At 38.1% G+C, this 21879-nt stretch overlaps 1 protein-coding gene across 3 annotated transcripts in view; it reads right to left on the reverse strand.

Annotated features, from left to right (window-relative positions):
* LCTL (lactase like) overlaps positions 1-17915 on the reverse strand; it is a 20947-nt gene extending 3032 nt beyond the window's left edge. The window contains exons 1-7 of one of the 3 annotated variants that reach the window (XM_072614672.1): positions 17811-17915; positions 17494-17589; positions 12739-12793; positions 12481-12642; positions 1532-1806; positions 1097-1223; positions 64-263 (exon numbers count right to left, since the gene is read on the reverse strand). In XM_072614672.1, coding sequence (XP_072470773.1) covers positions 64-263; positions 1097-1223; positions 1532-1806; positions 12481-12642; positions 12739-12793; positions 17494-17589; positions 17811-17900 — 1005 coding nt within the window. In that variant the 5' untranslated portion in view covers positions 17901-17915. The remainder of the gene's footprint in view (positions 1-63; positions 264-1096; positions 1224-1531; positions 1807-12480; positions 12643-12738; positions 12794-17493; positions 17590-17810) is intronic. The other 2 variants (XM_072614679.1, XM_072614689.1) reach the window with 2 other exon arrangements.
* Positions 17916-21879: the final 3964 nt, after the last annotated feature.

Below are 21879 nucleotides of genomic sequence, written 5' to 3' on the forward strand. Positions count from 1 at the left end.
TGCCTGCTGCTGTCCCACTCTAGGTGCCTTATTGTGAGTTAGAATGAACATCGATAGTCTCACCTCTGTTGGATTAGGAAATCCATTTGCACTGATGAGCTTTTTATAGTATTGAACTGAAGCCTTAGGATATCGAGGTTTATTCCTGTTGTTAAATTCAACATAAAAGAATCCATATCTCTGTGAGTATCCATTTTCCCATTCAAACTTATCAAGCAGAGACCAGGAAGTATATCCCTTTACATTAACACCATCTTTTATAGCTGAAAACAAATTTCCATTAAAAATAATTTTAACATTTACTTCCGCCTATATAGTTCAGTGAAAATATGTATAAAACTACATTTCCTGAAATTTTATCAAATCTTACACATTTATAGAATCTCAAGAATTGGAGGGGGCCGCAGAAGGTATCTGGTTCACCCCACATTTAGCTCAGAGGGGATTATTCAGGTATGAAATGAATTGCATGACATTTGAGTTCCTTGTGAACTCTTGAGATTGTCTTGTGGAGAATTACCTCTATAACAACCTGAATAAATGGTCTTGAGGAACATATGAAGGAGAACCCATGAGCCATAGCAACTGCACTTCTGGGTACCTCTTAACTGTTTGGAGGTGTTTTCATTACAGCTAACCTAAATCTGCATTTATGCAACTTTCAGTTCCTGGTTCTGCCTTCTGGGCCAAACAACAAATCTGTTCTTCCATAAGACATCCACTCGTATAGTTGAAAGCAGATATCATGCTGTTCTCTCCCCTTCAAACTCGGTCTTCTCCAGGATAAATGTCTTGTGAACTTGAAGCCTTTTCCCATCCTGGCTTTTCTCCTGTGGATGTTCTTCCGTTTATCATTGTCGTTCCTAAAATGTGATGCCCCACTGAGTACAGTGCTACGTTTGTTATCTCATCAGGGCTGAGTACAATGGGATTGTTACGTTCTGGACATCGTACCTTTGATCAGATTCTAGGGTAGCGTTTGTTCTTTCGATATAATATTGTTGATCCATGATGGGTTTGAGTCACTAAAATGCCTAGATGAAAACCAAAAGCACCTTTTGAATTCAAAAATAAAATGTTTGTAACTGATTCTCACCTTTTAGCATTTCATTAATGTATCCTCTGAGGTACCGTATTCTCCACTCATCACACAACTGAATGTGAGTTAGCTTTTCAGACACACCATTTTCTGTCACATATATGAGAGGATGGCCATATTGAGTCTGAAAATAAGACAAATTAATATTTGAACCAGCTATGGAAGGTCTTGGGGGTCAGATGGAAAAAGGATGTAGAGAATATCTAAAATGCTGACTTTTGAGTAAGAGAAGTAATAGCATATAGCTATTTGTACTTTTGGTTGAATCTACCAGTACCCTCACTCAATTTATTTAGAATTTTATGTATACCAAGAAACGTATTTTATGTTTAGAGAAGAGTTGGAAGAGGGCTATATGTAGTTTTTTGTCTATATGTTTTTATCAAAACAAGGCTCTTTAGTGACCTATAAAAGATGCATTATAATAATTACCTGAACAAAGTTGAGGAGCCTCCTAAATCCCCATGGCACCAAATGTGGCCAGTGAGAGCCTAAATCTAACCAGTTTGGATCAACCAATTCTGCTATATCACGATCATTTTGATAGCTGGGTCCTTGACGGGAAGGATAATTCTTCTCTGTGATGTATCGAGTAGTAAAGTGGCCTAATCCCAAGAAGTCAAATGTGCCTTTAATGTCATTTTTTTCGTGGATTGAGAACACTGGTAACCTTGACATTCCAAGGCCTTGTTCTGTACTCTTTCTACCTGTCATGAAGAAAAAAATGTATCTTCAAAAGTAGTAATTTTCCACGAATATTTTGGCTTTAAAAACACATGATATTAATACTTACAAACTTCATTTAAAAGGTGATGTCTAAATCCTGAGATTTAAGATTAAAGTATCTGTGAAAAAATCTTGTCTTTGTGTAACAATTTTAAAATGTTACAAACACGAAACTTTAGTTTGGCAAAGCATCACTTTATGAGTAATGCATCTAAAATCTACCTGCAAATTGAATTGCTGGAAGCTTCTGATAAAGTCCATTTTAAAATAGTGAGTTGTGAAATATACCTTAAAAGAATTGTATAATTTTTTTGGAACTGAATTTGTAATTGAAACTGAAATAAATGTTGCCCAGGAAGATAATGATCAAATAACCAGTCGTTGAGGAGGTAAAGAAATTCTGCAAAAGAAATGTTTTAAAACCTTTCAAATTAAATGGACATCTACTCATCCTTAAAAAGACCTTATCTAGTCCATCCATCCTCAATAGCTACTATGGCATCTTCCCTTTTTGGCTAAGCTTCTGTTATTTAAAACTTCAGAACCTTCCCTCTTCTCACACCTTAGTCCATGTTCTGTAAAATACAACAACAGTGGCCTCCTTGATGTTCTTCGTACAAGATAGGCTATTTTCTGTTCCCTCTCTACCCGAACTATCCACCTCCTAGTTTTCTTGTCTTTATTTCCTCAAGTCTTACAGAAGGCCTTTGCTGGACTTTCTTTCCCCACCCCACCCTAATCTACTTTTGAGATTATCTTCCATCTACTTTCTTGCATGTACCTATTTACACATTCTTCCCATCAGAATGTGAGGTCATTGAGGACAGGTATTATTTTGGCTGTTTTTTGTATCCCAGTCACAATACCTAACACATAGTAAAAGTTAAAGGAATACCTGTAGACTAACATCCTCTGATGTTATAGAAAATAAAGAGAAAGATCACTCAAAATAGAACATATTCTTAAAGCAGATCTTTAGAAAGCATTGGGGTTTATTTTATCCTCAAGATAGTCAAAATAAATTGAAGAAAAATATTCCTTATTGCTATTGAAAAAAGGCATCTGAGAAAACTAGCAACCCATATTTTCCTGTTACTATAATATTAACTAGCAGCCCATATTTTTCATCACATTTTATCAGAACAAACTGCAATCGTATTGAGGGTGTCTTCGAGGAAGCCGTGAGAAGGGAATACCTAGATTTTTGCAAACTATTATTCCACACCTTTCTGGTAACAGTAAATATGATAACTCATTATGGGATTCTCTGTACAATGAAGTCTTCCTGTTTGCAGATGGCATTGTGTTAATTATATCAAGACTAAGAACATTGAAGAGTTTCTTAAATGAGATAGATAATCACTAAAAAGAATTTAATAGACTAAAGTGATGCTTTCTGGCTACAGCTCATGGAAAATCAAAATCTTCAAAGTCACCCAAAGGGTGAAGAGGTAAATGGTGGACATGAAGAGGCAATGGCTTATTACCAACAAAGAGTCATGTAGGTGAAGCATACAAAGGATGGCTTTAGAGAGAGATGGTCAGAAAAGGAAACAGACTGGACACATACAGTCCATTGGTTTCACTGGTATAAGATCACATATCTAGAGCTAGACTCCTCTTATTTTATGAATGACGAAACAGGGCCAAGAGGTTAAGGATACAACAGTAGTAGACACTAGAAGGTTGGTAAGCTCACCCTCCAACTCCAGAGCCAAAGCTCTTTCCACCGTACCATTCTTCCTCCTGTGTAACAAAATCTAGAGAAAGACCCAGGTCTTGAGTGGGTCCCCTGTGGACAACTTATGTGACAAGATTCAAGAATATACAGAGAGGTTATGTTCTTTATTGTTAAATAGAATACACAGATTGATGATGTTCAAAGAATCCATTACATGTAAATAAGTACTTCTACAGTGCTTTATATTCAAATTGTGAACAAGATTTTAGAATGTTTTTAGTACTGAAGGTAGTATTTACTTAGCAAAACATTTTTTCCCATCATACAAAAGGAAAAAAAAATAAGACCAGTTTACTAAGTCTAGTCTGAATGGCAAATTTTTATTTTGAAGATTAAAGCTAGACTTCTAGGCCATATGGCATGACTAATGTGGATGAACTAGATACTTTTCCCAGTCCCCACTAACTCGCAACTCCACCGTCTCTCAAAGGATCATGTGCCATGTCTAAAGCAATTACAGTTGAATTCACAGAACAAGAATAAACTTCAACAAGGTAAAAATACTCATTAATACTAGAGAACACTATTAAAGAACTCTCTCAATACCTCTGCCTAACACACCTTCACATTCCTGTCTGGGATCCACCAGCACAAACTGACTCATGAATTTGAGTCTAGGGCCCACAATGGGATCCCCTGCTGTTTCAAAGGCTTTGTTGGCACTCTTTATCCCCTGCTCATCCCCCAACTCACAATAAGCAACAGACACTAATTCTGCCTATCCATGTGAAAATGGGCAGAACATGCTACCTTCTGCCTAAAGTGGTCCCTAGGTTAGGAGCTCAATATTGCAGAGACTCTGGAACATCTTTCTTCAACCCTTAAAAAAAATAGCAGATGTTCACTCACCCTAGCCAGAAAGTATAGGGAAGAGGGCCAACATGAGTGGCTTCACTGGGTCAGAAGGAAACAGGTATAGTGAGGAACAGTCCTGAACCCCCAGGGGTCCAGGTCCACTAAAGATTAGAAACAAGGGCAGTTAAACCTAAGTGGGAGGAGACAGAGACTTTTCCATTTAGCCTTAGGTTGTACAGCTAAGAGGTAAGAGCTATAAAGTGAATGATATGGGAACATAAAGTGAAAGGGCTAAGACACCAAAGACTTCTCAAAACTCAAAACCCAGAGCACAAGCAGATAAATCAACAGAGGGGATCCCTAAACCACAAAGAAAGATAAGTGCTAAGTCCTCAAGAAGATTATAAAACTTTGAATAAACCTTATAAGAAGAATATTAACCAATGTCTAATGAAACATTGGATCCTGGGAAATCCCAAAGAAACATGGAACAACAAGAAATTTAGGGAAATTAAAAAGACAAATTCACAAGAAGAAATTAGGAAAGAATATGTCAGATGTTATAGTTCTGCATGCTTTAAAGAAAACACAAATACAACTTGACAAAAGACTAAAAAAAAAAATTGAATCCATAGGGGAGTTTCTCCAAAAAAAAAGTAATTATTAAAGAGTAAATATTAAAGAGAAATAATTAGAATATAAAAATACTAAAGTAGAGAAGAAAATCTAATAGAAAAGAAGCAAGAGGCAAAAAAATTTTTTTTTAATTCATACACAAAGCAAAACCATTAATAAAGACAAGGTTATAGATAAGGATTAATTGGTCTACCAGAAGAATGGGATAGGTCAAAAAACCTGGACATCATAATGTAGGAAATAATATAATATAATATAATATAATAATAATTATTATTATATGTATATTATACCATAATATACAAAGCGCCAATGTAAAAAGATCCAGGCTGCCTCGCAGTGGAGGAGGTGAGAGAGAGAGAGAGAGAGAGAGAGAGAGAGAGAGAGAGAGAGAGAGAGAGCGCTTGTCTTTATTAATGGTTTTGGTTTGTATATGATTATTATATCTTATGATTATCTTCATTAAGTCTGTGGGTCAATAGTAAAGGTGAAAGGTAAATCTTCACCAATAGTAAAGATCAGGACACAAGTGGTTAAAGTATTGCTCCTCATCAAGGGCAAGGAATGGAGAAAAGTAGATTCAGGAAGCAAACAACTAATTAAGAAGATGGTGCCTGAAAATGGAATTTGAATATCTGAACCATAGCTTAAAATGCAGGAATTACAAGTTCCTGATCAAGGATAGAGTGCATCTACTGAGTTGATGAGAATGTATGTACATGGTGTCTTGCAAATACAGTCAGACTGACTTTAGATTGAAAATGATAGAGGAATAAAACTTCCTATAAACATCCATCAAAGTAAATACCATGGAGAATTTCTCATGTATGTGTGTATGTACACACATTCACATATATATATGTATATATATGCAAAAATATACATATATATATAATAGCAGTTGATACACAAAAGTTCACCAGAATAAAATCTAAGAAGAGATTCATAGCCCCAAATAGCAGTACACTAGTGCTCAAATTATAAGCAAAAAGCAAGTTGAGCTACAAGAACTAGTCCAAGTAGGCAAATTTTACCTTATAGAAATAATTTGGAACTGGTGAGATGGAATCCTTGACTAGACTATGGCTCTGGAAGGGTATACCTTAATCAAAAGAAACAGAATAAGTAAAGGGGCTGGGGTAACGTTGCCTATTAAAAAGGTATAGTTGTGGAAGGACATCCAGACAGCATTCGAGTAAAGATCAACTAAGGCAGAAATAAAAGAGATATTAGGGGCAGCGAGGTGGAGCAATGGATAGGTAGAGTGCCAGCACTGGAGTTAGGAGGATCTGAGTTCGAAATTAAACTCAGACATTTAGTAACTGTGTGACCTTGGGCAAATCACTTAACCTTGTTTGCCTCAGTTTCTTCATCTGTATCTTGAACTAGAGAAGGCAATAGCAAACCCACTCCAAGTATCTTTGACAAAAAAATAGTATTACCTCCTATTGGTGACCCAAATAGGGTCACAAAGAGTCAGAAACGAGTAATTGACTAAACTACAACAGATAATATATTACATACTAGACCACCTGAACAGAAAGAAGGAGGGGAAATTCAAGAATGAAATTTCGAAGATACAAAGTATCAATCCCAACACGGCACAAAAAAGAAAGTTGTTGAAGAGACCAGTCTGGATGCCCAGAGCATTCACCAACCTAGATTTTTAAAAAGACTTGTACCAGATGAAGAAAACAAAGTAAAGTAATAGCACATGAATGTAGAAGTGTGCCACAGACCTGTAAGAACTAAGCAGGTGTCAAAGCTCAAAATGAGTGGAGGCTGGCAAGGAAAAAAGTTTTATTTTAAAGCTATGTGGTGGAAAAGCAGAGGATCAAAGATGAGATAGGAGTCCTATTTGATGAGAATGACATTAATTTGGCTACTGTTTTCTCTGCCATGGATAATTATCTTTGACCTGGAAAAGACAGAACAGAAATGCCAGTGAGATCAAGCTTTCTTCTGTTCGAATCTTTTGCCAAACTCATCACATTCCTAGGATTTCTCCTCTCAGATTTTATGATGACCATGAAAACTTGATTGATAACTGAATACTTTAGGACACATCACATTTATTTATATTCCCATTAAATAAGGGAATCAAATTTTATTAGTCATTCCAAGATCTTTTTGGATCCTGACTGCATCATTCAGTTTGGGTTTTTTTTTGTTTTGTTTTGCTTTTTAGGTAGCCAGAAAAAAGCTGATTAGAGTAGATAGGTAGCAAGGTCTTGTATTTGCTGGACTTCTCACTCAACTGTAGTCTAACTATAAAGATATGATTTTATATGTGAATGCCCTTCTATTAAGTTTATTTTGTGGCTGCCCTTAATGCATATATAGAGAAAGCAGGCATATGGACTATTGGTTATCCATATGCTTTTAACCAGAGGTGTCAAACACATAGCAGGCTACGGTGCACTCCACAACACTCCCAAGTATGATCTGGACCAGATTAAAATGTAATTGGGAAATATTTAACAAAAGAAATTAAAAATACAATGAAATGTAGATGTGCTCTTCTAAGTCATTACACAGCCCTCACACATCCTGGTGTGTATTTTAGGAGCCCCTGCTTTTATTTTAGTTTGATACCATCGCTTATTCTCCCTTCAGGCAGCTAGATAGAGCACCAGGCCTGGAGTCAGCAAGAAGATTTCAAATCCAGCCTCAGAACTGTGTGACCCTGAGCAAGTCACTTAATGCTGTTTGCCTCAGTTTCCTTAATTGTAAAGTGAGGATAATAATATCACCCTACTTCCCTGCGGATCAAATGAAATAATATTTGTAAAGTGCTTAGCACAGTTTCTGTCACGTGATAGGTGCTATGTGTTTATATCCTCCCTTCCCTTCTTTTTCCCATTAAGAATGCCATCCATGAGCTTTTCCATTAAAAAAAACTTTTCTATTGTAATTTTTTTTCTTGAAAATCAGTTCCCAAGAGTTTTTAACAACTGTATTGTCTCTAGCAATAGCATCTAGTTGCTGCAGGGGACAGAATGGTGGGCCTGGAGTCAGGAAGCCCGAGTTCAAATCCAACTTGAGACACTAGCTGTGTGACTTTGGGCAAGTCATGTCACCTTATTTGCCTCAGTTTCTTCATTTGTAAAATGAGTTGGAGAGGTACATGGCAAACCACTCCAGTATCTTTGCCAAGAAAACCCCAAATGGGGTCACGAAGAGTCTGACACAACTGAAATTGACACAACTGACAACAAAAGTTGCCTCTAGCACTGCTTTCTTCTGGTTAGACTTGGTTTAATCCACTGTTCTTCCTGACTTTGTCTTAAGAGGATGTGAAAGATAGTGCCTTTCAAACACTGTCATGATGTGAACAGGTTTACTCTGTTTGGAGAGGCTGAAAGAGCAGTAAACATCATCCGCATCTAGTCTCTTATGCTATGTCTTTCTAGGTGGTGAATCCTTCAGAATCGTTGGGACAACAAGTAGTCCTGGCACTTTCAGCCTGGGTAAGATAGGAAGACTCAGTCTCAAAAAAGCAAACAGACCAAACAAACAAACAAACCCAAGTAAAACTGTTACTCCCCTCTCATTTTCCTGCAATTTAAAAGAGAAGAAAAAGAAGAGATAAGGGGGGAGGGGGCACAAGAAGAGAGAAGTGAATAAGGAATTAAAAAAAAATCTCTAGGTAACTGGTGAGCTTTTCTCCAAGATCAGAAATGCTCATTTTCTCGGTATTTTTAGATTGTTTTCCAGATAGAAACAGTTAATTCTTTATTCTTTGGTGGCTTATTATCCAGTTTATGTATTATCTAGGACATTTACTGCTATTTATCTTACTTCTTTCTATTTCCCCAGCTTTTTATTCTTTTCACATAAATGCTGTAATGGTAGGTTCATGACTATTCTATTTTTTATTATTTGGTTATTCTTCAGTTGTGTCTGACTTTTTCTGACCCCATTTGGGGTTTTCTGGGCAATCTGGAGTCAGAGCCCTACTTTAACAAAGAGGTAAAAAGTCAAGGTTGGGAAAATGATCAAACAGTGGGAAAAAAATCAGACTATAGAATCTTACTTTGGTGACAAGGAAGATCAAAACATACAACCAAAAGAAGACAACAAAGTCAAAGCTCCTACAGACAAAGCCTCCAAAAAAACCCCATAAATTGGTTACAGGCCATGGAAGAGTTCAAAAAGGATTTTGAAAATCAAGTAAGAGAAGTAGAGGAAAATTTGAGAAGAGAAATAAGAGTGAAGTAAGATAATCATGAAAAACAAGTCAACAACTTGCTAAAGGAGACACAAAAAAAGCTGAAGAAAATAACACCTTAAAAAAAGACTAACCCAAATGGCAAAAGAAGTCCACAAGGCCAATGAGGACAAGAATGCCTTAAAAAGCAGAATTGGCTGAATGGAAAAGGAGGTCCAAACATTCACTGAAGAAAATAATTCCTTAAAAATTAGAATGGAGGGGGATGGAGCCAAGATGATGAAGTAGAAAGATGGACCTGCTCTAGCTCTCCCCCCACAGCCCAAAAAATACCTGTAAAAAATGAATCTAAACAAATTCTAGAGCAGCAGAAACCACAAAATGACAGAGTGGAAGAGATTTCCAGCCCAAGACATCCTGGCAGGGCAACAGGAAAGTTCTGTCGCACTGGGCTCAGAGCCAAGTGCAGCAGGGACAGGACTGGAGCAGGCTTCAGGGCATGGAATCACGGGCTGCAGCTGCAGTTCCCAGATTTCTTGAGACAAACGCTCCCAGATTTCTTGAGACAAAGATAGCTTCAAAGGTCAGTGAGAAAGCTCTTTCACCTGGGTGAGAAGGGAGCAGGATCTAGCCCTAGCCCTGGCCCCAGGGTGACCAGCCACTGCGGCACAGTATCCATTTTTGTAGCCCTCAGCCTAAAGACCCTGGGAGAATCGTGCAGCTGATCTGGATCTCAGCCCTGAGTGCCAGCCCTGGGGTGAGGGAAAGTGCTGGTGTGGTGGAGCTGGTGGAAGCTCTGGAGAGGGAATTCTACTCACAGATCCTGAGCAGAAAAGCTTGCAGTTGCTTCCAGACCAGAGAACAGGCCAGGAGAGGAGTAAACTCCTTTCCCTTGATTTTGCCACCTTGGAGGAACTGAGAATTTACAGGTCCCTTAAGTATACCCTCCACTTGACAAAGGACTCAAAAGTCAAGTAACAGGCTGGGAAAATGCCCACAAAAGGGAAAAAAAATAAGACTATAGAAGGTTACTTTCTTGGTGAACAGGTATTTTCTTCCATCCTTTTGGATGAGGAAAAAGAAAGCATACCATCAGAGAAAGATATAAAAGTCAAGACTTCTGCATCCAAAACCTCCAAAAAATTATGCAGTGGTCTCAGGTCATGGAAGACCTCAAAAAGGATTTTGAAAATCATGTAAGAGAGGTAGAGGAAAAATTGAGAAGAGAAATGAGAGTGATGCAAGAAAATCATGAAAAGTGAGTCAACAGCTTGCTAAAGGAGACCCAAAGAAATGCTGAAGAAAATAACACTTTTAAAAATAGACTAACCCAAATGGCAAAAGAGACCCAAAAAGTCAATGAGAAGAATGCTTTAAAAAGCAGAATTAGCCAAATGAAAAAGGAGGTTCAAAAGCTCACTGAGGAAAATAGTTCTTTAAAAATTAGAATGGAGCAGTTGGAAGCTAATAAATTTATGAGAAAGCAAGAAATTACAGAGCAAAACCAAAAGAATGAATAAAGGGAAGACAATGTGAAATATCTAACTGGATAAACAACTGACCTGGAAAACAGATCCAGGAGAGACAATTTAAAAATTATGGGACTACCTGAAAGCCATGATCAGAAAAAGTGCCTAGACGTCATCTTTCATGAAATTATCAAGGAAAACTGCCCTGATATTCTGGAACCAAAGGGTAAAATAGAAATGGAAAGAATTCACCGATTACCTCCTGAAAGAGATCCCAAAAGGAATACCTCTAGGAATATTGTAGCCAATTCCAGAGTTCCCAGGTCAAGGAGAAAATATTGCAAGCAGCCAAAAAGAAGCAATTCGAGTATTATGAAAATACAATAAGGTTAACACAGGATCTGGCAGCTTCTACATTAAGGGATCAAAGGGCTTAGAATATGATATTCCAGAAGTCAAAGGAACTAGGACTAAAACCAAGAATCACCTACCCAGCAAAACTGATTATAATACTTCAGAGGAAAAAATGGTCATTCAATGAAATCAAGGACTTTCAAGCATTCTTGATGAAAAGACCAGAGCAGAATAGAACATTTGACTTCCAAACACAAGAATCAAGAGAAACATGCAAAGATAAACAGGAAAGAAATCATAAGGGACTTATTAAAGTTGAACTGTTTACATTCCTACATGGAAATATATATATATATATATATATATATATATATATATATATATTTCCATGTATATATATATATATGTACATATATATGTATGTATGTATGTATGTATGTATGTATAGACAGAGGGTACAGGGTAAGTTGAATATGAAGGGAAGATATATAAAACACAAAATTAGGGAGTGAGAGAGGAATGTACTGGAAGATGGAGAAAGGAAATGGTAGAATAGGGTAAATTATCTCACATAAAAGAGGCAAGGAAAAGCTTTTACAATAGAGGGGAAGAGGGGGGAGGTAAGAGGGAATAAGTGAACCTTACTTTCATTGGTTTTGGCTTAAGGAGGGAATAATATACACACTCAATTGGGTATGAAAATCTATCTTACTCTACAAGAAAGTAGGTGAAAAGGGGATATGGGGAGGCGATGATAGAAGGGAGGTCAAATAAAAAGAAGGAGTAATTGGAAGCAAACACTTTTGAGGAAGGATAGGGTCAAAGGAGAGAATAGAATAAATGGGGGTGGGATAGAACGGAGGGAAATATAGTTAGTCTTTCACAACATGACTGTTATGGAAATGTTTTGCATGACTACACACATATAACCTATATCGAATTGCTTGCCTTCTCAATGAGGGTGGGTGGGGAGGGAGAAAGGGAGAGAATCAAAGTTTTAAAAATAAATGTTAAAAATGCAACTGGGAAATAAGATCTGGGATGTAGAAATCTATCTTGCTCTCCTGGAAAATAGAAAGAAAGGAGATAAGAGAAAAGGGTGGTGATAGAAGGGAGGGCAGATTGGGGAAAGGGGTAATCAGAGTGCATGCTGTCTTGGGGTGGGAGGAGTGGAGAGATGGGGAGAAAATTTGGAACTCAATATCTTGTGGCAGTAAGAGTTTGAGACCAGATTTGAGCTCATGAAGGTGAATCTTCTAACCCCAGTTAGAATTCTAAGCCCAGTGCTCTATCAGCTATGCCACCTAGCTGCCCATTCTATTAGAATTATGGAATGAAAGTGTTGGAAGGAAACTGAATTTTATTAATCACTAGTCTGAATGGAAGAAGTGACTTGCAGAGACTAGAACCCAGATCTTTCAATTCCCAGTTTAGCCAAACATTTCATATCGCCCCTCCAACTGGGATAGGAAGAATCCAGCTTACTCACCAATGTACTCCTTCATAACTTGGGGGTAGTCTCCTGCATAAATGGGGTTTGCAAACCAGCCTAAACAGAACTGCATGTATCTTTCAGCAGCCTCGATGTCCTTTGGGTTAGTGATGTCCACAGGTTCTCCCCAGTTGCAAGTTAATGAAATCCCCACAAGTCCTTTGGGAGAAGGGGAAAAAATAAAGGAACATATCACCTAACAGAGTCTATTTTTGTTCCAGTATTATTTGCTGGTTCTAAATGTTTGAGGCTTACCTTGTTGTGTTTTGCGCCAGGTTTTGTCATAGGAGTGCCAGACCTTTGCATGGGACTAGAAGGAAAAGAACACACTCTTACAATGCCTCTTGCTAGTTTGTAAGCACTGTGAGGGCAGGGACCAGGTCTTAAGTACCTTTGTATGTCCCCTAGCACTAAGAACAGTGCTTCCTTTATACATAGGAGGTATTTAATAAATGGTTGAATGAATATTATTCTTCCTATAAAACCCCTTTTACTATCTCACCCTCAATATCTTGCCCCTGCTTTTTTTATCTAGATCATCCCATCATTCAAGGTCAAGTTCTAATTGTTCAAGGTCAAATTTTAGTAGGTAGCTAGATGGCAGTGGCTAGAGCAAATCCAAACTCAGATACTTACTAGCTATGTGACCTGGGACAAGTCATTCAACCTCTGTCTGCCTCAATTTCCTCATCTGTAATATTAGGATAATCCCTACTTTCCAGGGTTGTTGCAAGATTAAAAAAATAAGTTAATATTGCAAACCTTGAAGTGCTATATAAAGACCAATTGTTCTAATCCGGCCTTAGTGACTTCTCTGCCTATCTCTACAGTCAACAGTCTCTTAGTTCTAAATCATCTCCAGTAATGAAGACTAATTATAGTGTGGTAATCCAAACCATCAGATAATCCAAAAACTGCCTATATTTGGCTTTGCAGTGTTTTGTGGCATTTTTCAGTATATTTATCTTTCTGGCTATGTTTCTCTTGGGCTAAAATTAAATGAATATTTATTGCCTGAGAATATAGAGTCTGGGTGGTAGCATGCTGAATGATGAGGGAAAAGTCAGCCCAAGATTAAGAATTAAATGTAGATAATTTAAATATCCATATTTTGTAATTTGATAATCCATTTTATAATATAATCCAATTTTATAATGCACAAATGGATAATAGAGTTGACTGAATTTTTTGCTAAGTATTATAGTAAGGAAAGTTGACTTATCAGCTTAGTGTAGACAAATCTTTCCAAAAAACCAATGATTTCAGAAATATTTATGCCTGTAAGACATAAGGTAAGTGACTATTTCTAACCCTGCCACTTGTTCCCTTGATCACCATCCCTTTCCATCTCCTCTGGGACCACTGATCATTTCTCTCTCTTTCTCCCATTCTTATTCTTTCTCTAGCATCTTCAACTTCTCCCATTGTACTGGATCTTTCCCTACTTCCTATAAACATGCTCAAGTCTTCCCAAAAGGAGAACAAAAAATTCAATCTTGCTTTGACCCTCTCCTCAAGGTATCATCTTATATCTCTTCCCCTTACCTGATAAATGTATTGTTATCATTGTTTCTTGATTTTCCTCTTCTGGAGAATCAGGGAATTCTCTGGTTCATTAGCCTCTTTTTGCCCTTCTTGACTTTAAATTAGGGGGTCCTCCAAGGCTCTGTCCTCAATCCTTTTTCCTCTTTATGCTAATTCTTTTGGCAATCCCTTCCTCCCCCATGGTTCCAGTTACTGCCTCTGTAGAATACTCCCAGATGTATGTATCTATTCCTAGACTCTTTTGTGAGCTCCAATCCTATATCTCCACCTGCTTGCTAGACATTTCCAGATGTAATAATGACACTTCAAATTCAACGTGTCCAAAGTAGAACTTTACTTCCCCTAAGCTGGCTGTTCTTCCTATCTTCCCTATTTTTGTTCATGGTGCCATAATCTTCCCCATTACCCAAGCTTCAAGCCTTGGGGTCATCTTTGTCTCTGTTTTGTCTCCTCTTCCACTTGTCCACCAAATCCAGCCATTGCCAAGATCCCCTTCTACCATACATCTTACATCCATCTTCTTCCCTCCTCTTGCAGACACCTAAGTCAGGCCCTCATTGCCTCTTCCATGAATTAATGGAATGGACTCCCAACTGGTTTCTCAGCTTCCAGTCCATTCTCCACAAATGACCCAAATAATTTTTTTTTAATTTACAATTCTGACCAAGTTGCATTCCTTCTCAAAAAACTTTAGTAGCTCCTTATTGCCTGTTGGCTTAAATACTGATTTTTCAAGCCCTCTTCAATCTGACTATAACCTCTCTTTCAGTATTACTTCTCATTACTCCCATGCATGTGCTGTTCATTTCAGGCACGTTGGAGGACTAGCTGCCCCCAGTTGTGTCTTGTCTTTTGCCCCAGTGAATTTGTGTGGGCTATCTTCTCTCTGTGTTAAAATGCTTTTTTTCTTTTGAGACCCATCTCTGATGTAATTCCCGACAAAAAAGTCAACTCTCTCCTAAGTTGTCCTGATGCACTTTGTCTGGATCTCACCTTTACCCCATCACATTCTATAATATTTGTGCATGTGTTGTATCCTCTACAATACCTCTTCGTTAGCAAGGCCTAAACTATTCTTTCTTTATATTCTTAATTTGTATAAGTAACAACATACTCTGGGGTATGCTGGAGCCAGTTTGAACTGATCCAGGAGAGTTCATTATTAAAGTTTCAGTGTGAGCATTTATCCCTCAGAAATGGGCAAATACCATAAATCAGGGCTTGCTTGATTATTGTGCCGATTGTCTAGATTTAGGAAAGTGATAAAGAAAATGTTAGTAATATTGGTTAAAATGAAATGTGTCCTTCCATACGTTCTCCCCTAAGAGAGCCAGTTGTTAAACATTTACCAATATGTCACTGCTTATACTACATGGTAGGCATTTAATAGGCATTGAATAGAGTGGAATTTATAAATGAAAATAAAATCCACCCACCTAAAGTTGGTGGATTCCATCCATTTAATGCTTCTATATGAGTGTCTATTGATTGTCTATTATGACCACTCAGCATAGTGCTGAGCACTCATAAGTAATGCGGTCTCTATGGAGTTTGGCCACAGAGGAAAATGGGCTTTGGGAAAATAGAAACACCTTGTGGTAGCCAGCAAGATTTCATTCTGCATGGGAAGATCTCTGTGCATTTCAACTGGACCACTTGGCCACAACTACAACTTGACGTGCCAGGATAGCAGGAATTCTCAATCATTAGATAGAGCTTTGGCCATAATGCCAAAGACAGTCTGATTCTTGTTCCAGTTGCAAGGTTGTATTATTCTTCTGGTAATATGTGAATGATTTAAATTTTTCTGTTTCTAGAATGAGACTCATAGGTTGCCAAAAGGCTTCCTTGCTCTCAAGGATCTCTCCCATTGACCTATCATAGTCCCCAATGGTCCCGTTACAGTCTTCTTAGATTAAGGTCTTGGCTCCAGGAGCCCCTATTATTTTGTTGCTGTTCAGTCATTTCAGGTGTGTTCGACTCTTTGTGACTCCATCTGTTTTTTTTGTTTTTTTTTTTTGGCAAAGTGGTTTGCCATTTCCTTCTCCAACTCATTTTACAGATGAGGAACTGAGGCAAACAGAGTTAAGTGATTTGCCCTGGTTCACACAGCTAACTGCAGGTCAGGTCATCATTTCCCTGATGTCATGGTCCTCCTTTGAAGGACAAAAACAAACTGAGAGTAGACCAAGCTGCCTGAATGGGGACCCAGATAGTTGGGTAACTCAGCTTGTCCTCTCCCTCTCCTCTCCAAAGGAAGGTAAATTTTGATGGCTAGAAATTGCCCAGTTAATTAGGGTTTACTGGTTAGATTTCTTTCCTTCTCTTCCTTCCTCCTCCCTCCTCTCCTCTCCTTCCTTCCTTCCTTCCTTCCTTCCTTCCTTCCTTCCTTCCTTCCTTCCTTCCTTCCTTCCTTTCTCTTTCTTTCTCTTTCTTTCTTTCTTTCTTTCTTTCTTTCTTTCTTTCTTTCTTTCTTTCTTTCTTTCTTTCTTTCTTTCTTTCTTTCTTTCTTTCTTTCTTTCTTTCTTTCCTTAAAGCCAGTTCACTTTAAAGCTCATAGATTGGACCACAATCGGCCACTGCCCAGCTTCCACTTAATGGCTGTATTTTGGGCCCTCCTGGCTTAGAGTAAATGTCAATGGTAACTGTTTCTCTTTGGAACAGAAACCCTGAAGGACTTTCCCTTCCAGTTTAATTTTTTTTCCCTTTTTTTTCCTAATTAAAGGGGCCATCCTTTGACTCACTTCTTAAATAGGACTATTCACTAAATGGGCCATTATTACCTCACTCAAAGTGAGAACTTTAAAAGGCCTTAGCCTAAAAGGGCCAAGGTCTCCCACTGCATCCAGGGCCATCTCCAGTGTTCCTGATGAATATCTGGCCACTGCACCCAGATGGCTCAGGAGGAGAAGTGAGGCTGGTGACCTTGCACAGCCCTCCATCACTCAAAACAAAGTCAAGTGCGAGTCATGCCATCTTCTCCCTGATGTCATTCATGGTCCTCTTTGAGAACAAAGGACTGATACAACACAACACAGCAACAACCTGTCTGAGGTCAGATCTGAATACAGGAGGATGAGTTTTTCTGACCTCAGGCCTGGTTCTCACTCTACTGCACCTAGCTTGTTATTTAAAGGTTTCATGAAGGTACTTGGCTACTTCACTAGACTGGAAGCTTCTTGAGGGCAGCTGCAATGTTTTATAGATATATTCTTTTATTTCTGCCAGTGGCATCTACCGCAGTGAGTACGTAGTGAGTGATAGCTCAATAAATTCTTGTTTAATCAGCATACACGTACCAATGGATTGTTATTTAGCAAGTTAAAGTAATATACAAGGGCAAGGTAAGAGATAAAAAGGATGTGGAGACCTGAGAGCCCTGAATGTGCTTCAGCTATAAGGAGTCATCTCTTTCCCTCAGCCTTAAGCAACACCCCAGTGAGAATTTCGGCTTTTCATTTTTACCTTAATGATATGGTGTGCTGCTATATATGCTCCCGTACCCCTAAGCTTCAGTCCAGGGGCATGTCGTCCTGTCTCATAGCCTTCCTTTGCAATTGACTAAAAGAATAAGAAAGAGGACCTGAGTTAATGGGAAAATAGCTTTGGAAATCAGCATTAAAAAAGAGTGGGGTTATATTCTTTGTCATATGGAATGATTCTCTTAGAGGAGTGAGACAGAGGATATCTGAGGAAATCTAGGTAATATAAAAACAAAAGATCACTTTAAAAAATAGAAAAAGAAGGTAGGGTCCATAGCTCAGAAACACAATTCAACTTACCCAAGGATCACTGAAAGTTATCCAATGCTTTACCTGGTTCCCAAACTTTTCAAAGCATAGATTGGCATAATCATTGAAGTAGGTGACCATGCTTACATTCTGCCAACCTCCAAATTTGACCTGAAGCATCTAGATGCATAGGAGGGGAGAGAGAAGTACATCTCTGAGGACACTATCATGAAAGACATTTGGAAGCCAGTTGGGAAAGAAAGGGAAGGGTAAGGGAAAAAACATTTATTAAGGTCTACTATATGACAGGAACTGTGCTAAGCATTTTACAATTCTTATCGCATTTAATCCTTACAGTAACCCTGGGAGGAAGTTGTATTTATGTTTTCCAAGGCAGACAGAAGTTAAGTGACTTGCCCAGGATCACACAATTGTTAATTGTCTGATTTGAAATCAGATCTTTCTGAATCCAGGTCCTGTACTCTATCCACTGTGCCACTGAGGATGACCATTCCCATTTGCTGTGGCAAAGAAACCAAACCCAAAACAAACAACCCAACCAAAAGCCCCAAAAACTATGGTCATGAGGAAAGTATCTTATGGAGTCTTGTTAAAGGGAAATCCTGTTAAAGGTAGATGATATGAGCAAAAAGGTACTCTGGAGCTGGAAAAATAGCATAAAAATATAAAAGGAATAAAAAAAAGTTAGAGGAGGAGCTTAGCCAGAAAGCTAGAACACATGATAGCTAAAAGGAGAGGGGAATGAGATAAGAAAAGAATTCTAGGTTATTATTTCCATAAAGAACGTGTCCTCCATTAAAGCTTCAAATTCTTACTCTAATGCTTCTGCATGTTCTGCAGTTCTCAAATGCTAATAAGCCAGTGACATGCAAACAATGACAGTATCTACTAAACTGGAAAGATTTTAAAGTCAGGCCTAAGAACATTCAGTGCCTCTTGTTCAAGGACCAACTTAGCTAAATTTGGAGAGGTTCTACATCAGCATGCTTACAGAATGATGAATTTTTCAGCCAAGGTCGTATAAAGGTCTTGGACATTTTTTCACATTAAAATAGGGTTTTCATGCACATTTTTGGACATGGCCAATATGGGAATTGGTTTTGCTTAACTATTCACATTTATTATTATAAGAACTTTCTTTTTTTAAAAATGGTCTTGGAAAGGTGAGGGAGGAGAGAAAATAAAGGTTTATTAATTAAAAAAGTAAAATTTATTTTTTAAAACCGCCTTCAAGTTTGAAAATATTGTGAGCATTCATCTAGTTCACTCTAAAGGTCCCTTTGAGCTATAGCATTCTGTGATGTCAATTTGTAAATGAAGAAACTGAGACAAGGAAATTAAGTGACTAGTTAATAAACTAGCTAGCTGAGAGTGTCACAATATGTCAAGACAAAAAAATGAAACCCATTCTTCAGCCCATTTTGTTTGAAATGGTTTGAAAGATACCAACTCCTACAAAGTGACCTTCTCTTAGTCCACGTCTTATCTCCATTTTTTCTGTCTGTATCTTGTCTGTACACAGCTGTTTGCATGTTGTCTTCCCATTAGATTGTAAGTTGCTTGAGGGAAGGGGCTGGGGTTTTTGTTTTTCTTTTGCCTTTTTTTGTATCCCCAGAGCTTAGCACAGTCTCTGGCACATAGTAGGTGCTTAAAAAAATACTTGTTGATTTTACCCCTAAAGCTGTTCAAATCATCATTACCTTTGTACTACATAACTATGTGTATACACATATACAAATACACACATATATCTATATTAAATCAGGACCCATAATTTCATCCAAGTAGGGAACTCTTAAGTAGAAATTCCCTCCAACAAATGCAAATGGGACACTTTTACTGTGTAATTTATAGTCATAAAGGAAAGGGTGGGGAGTTGAAAGATTAAGGCGTTTTCTCAAGGACCTGTACCTGATATATGCCATCGGCATATGCAACAAGCACATACATTTATATGCAGGGTGTCTCAAAAGTCTTAGTACCATTTTAAGCTTTTAATAATAGAAAATAAATAATAAATACAAGAAAAATAAAACAAAATAACAGAAAATAAATAATGAATAAAATAATAAAAATAAAATTAAAAAGTCTCAGACTTTTGGGACGCTGTATACGTGTACACACAAATATACAAATAATACGCATACACATATGTACATAACCATAGGTAACATTTTCTCATTTTCTAAGATCCCTGGGCCAAATATCAATGCAAAGATCTCTTTCAACCCACCATCCATGAGGAAAATGAACATTTCTCTTGCCTCCTTGTCCATTAAGGTCCTGACTCTACACCCCCTCCCCTATTGTCCCCTGGACCTGTGGAAGATCCCAGTGGTAGAGGGTCACAATAGGTCTGATGTCATTTTCCAAAAGAGTGTTAATGAAATCACTGTAGAACTTGATGCCCTTGCTGTTCACATAGTCTGCTGTTAGAAAGAGAAAAGGAAGTGTATTACTGATGGGATCAGGACCTAAGGTTCCTATCCTCTTTCTGCATAAGGTCTGAGTGGGTCAAGTCCCTGCTTAAAAATCTCTGATGGCTCCCTCCTCTTGCTTCTAGGATAAAATATAAACTCTTCCGACCTGCTCTTTTAATACTTTGCTTTCTAAGTCTTGTCTACTTTTTCAGACTTACATCACATTATTTTCCTTCTTGTATAGTGTGGCCTAGCCAAATTGATCTACTTGCTGTTCTCCAAACTAGCCATTCCATGTAATTAATAATAACAACACCTAGCTAATTACATTTATGTAGCACTTACTATGTGCTAGGCATTGTGGTAAGATCTCATTTGAGCCTCACAACAAGGCTGTTGTTTGTTTCAGTTGTGTCGGACTCTTCATGACCCCATTTGTGGTTTTCTTGGCAGAAGTACTAGAGGGCTTTGCTATTTCCTTCTCCAGCTCATTTTACAGATGAGGAAACTGAGGTAAACTGGGGCAAGTGACTTGCCCAAAGTCACACAGCTACTAAGTCTCTGAGCCTGATTTGAACTTGTGACGATGAGTCTTCCTGACTCTAGGAGAGGCTTGTTGCTGCCCAATAGCCTGGGAGGAAGGTACTATTATTATTCTTATTATATAAATGAGGAAACCGAGGCAAACAGAGGTTAAGCAACTTGTGTAGGGTGATCAATGTCTGAGGCTTAATTTGAACCCATGTCTTCCTGACTCCAGCACTGTGTGTGCTATGGCGCCACCTAACTGCACTATATCCCCTATCTCTCTCCATTTATCTCCCATCTCACCAACAGACTTCCTTCTACTCAGCTCTTCTTAGACTCCTTGGCTGACTTGAAGGCTCATCTCCAGGGATGTGCCTCCTAATTGGTCTGGCTCTCCCTTTCCTCAGATTATCTTTTATTTACTTATCTGTTTACTGTTTGACAAGCTCTGTGGGGGCAAGGTCTGTTTTTCATTTGTGCATTCCTAGCACCTAGTTCAAGGCTATTCTGCATAAAAGGTCATTAATAATTGGTCATTGAATACATGAATTCATGAATGAATTGGGAAAGCACATGATGATAGCTAGTATTTATATAGCATGGTAAAGTTTGCAAAGCCCTTCACGAACATTATTCCGTTTTATCTTCAAAACAACCTGGAGGGCAGACTATCTCCAGTTTATCTTGCAGGTAGGTACAGGATTGTAGGTAAATGGTTGTTACATGTCTGCAGATTGTCTACACACACACACACACACACACACACACACACACACACACACACACCCATCCCCCATTTGACTGTAAGCTCTTTAATTTCAGGGACTGCCTTTACCATTCCTCTAGATCCAACACAATTAGCACAAAGTCTGGCACTTAGTAGGTGTTTAATGATCTTTTATTGAATTGACTTGTGGCAAATAGCATTAGTAAAGGAACTTGTCTGGTCAGCCTCCATCTGAGGAGGCCTAAAGTGAATTCGGGCTTTCATGACTTCAGTTTCAGCTGCTTTATATACCTGCTTTATATACCACTCTGCTGCCTCTACTAAAAAAAATCTTTCTTTCTTTCTTAGTAAAGGTTTTCTAAGCTCGGGGAAAAAAAGCTGAAAATATTAAGAAATAATACTATTCTGTTGTAAAATACTTTTC

The sequence above is a fragment of the Notamacropus eugenii genome, chromosome 1 (genome assembly GCF_028372415.1).
Source record: "Notamacropus eugenii isolate mMacEug1 chromosome 1, mMacEug1.pri_v2, whole genome shotgun sequence".
NCBI lineage: Eukaryota > Metazoa > Chordata > Mammalia > Diprotodontia > Macropodidae > Notamacropus > Notamacropus eugenii.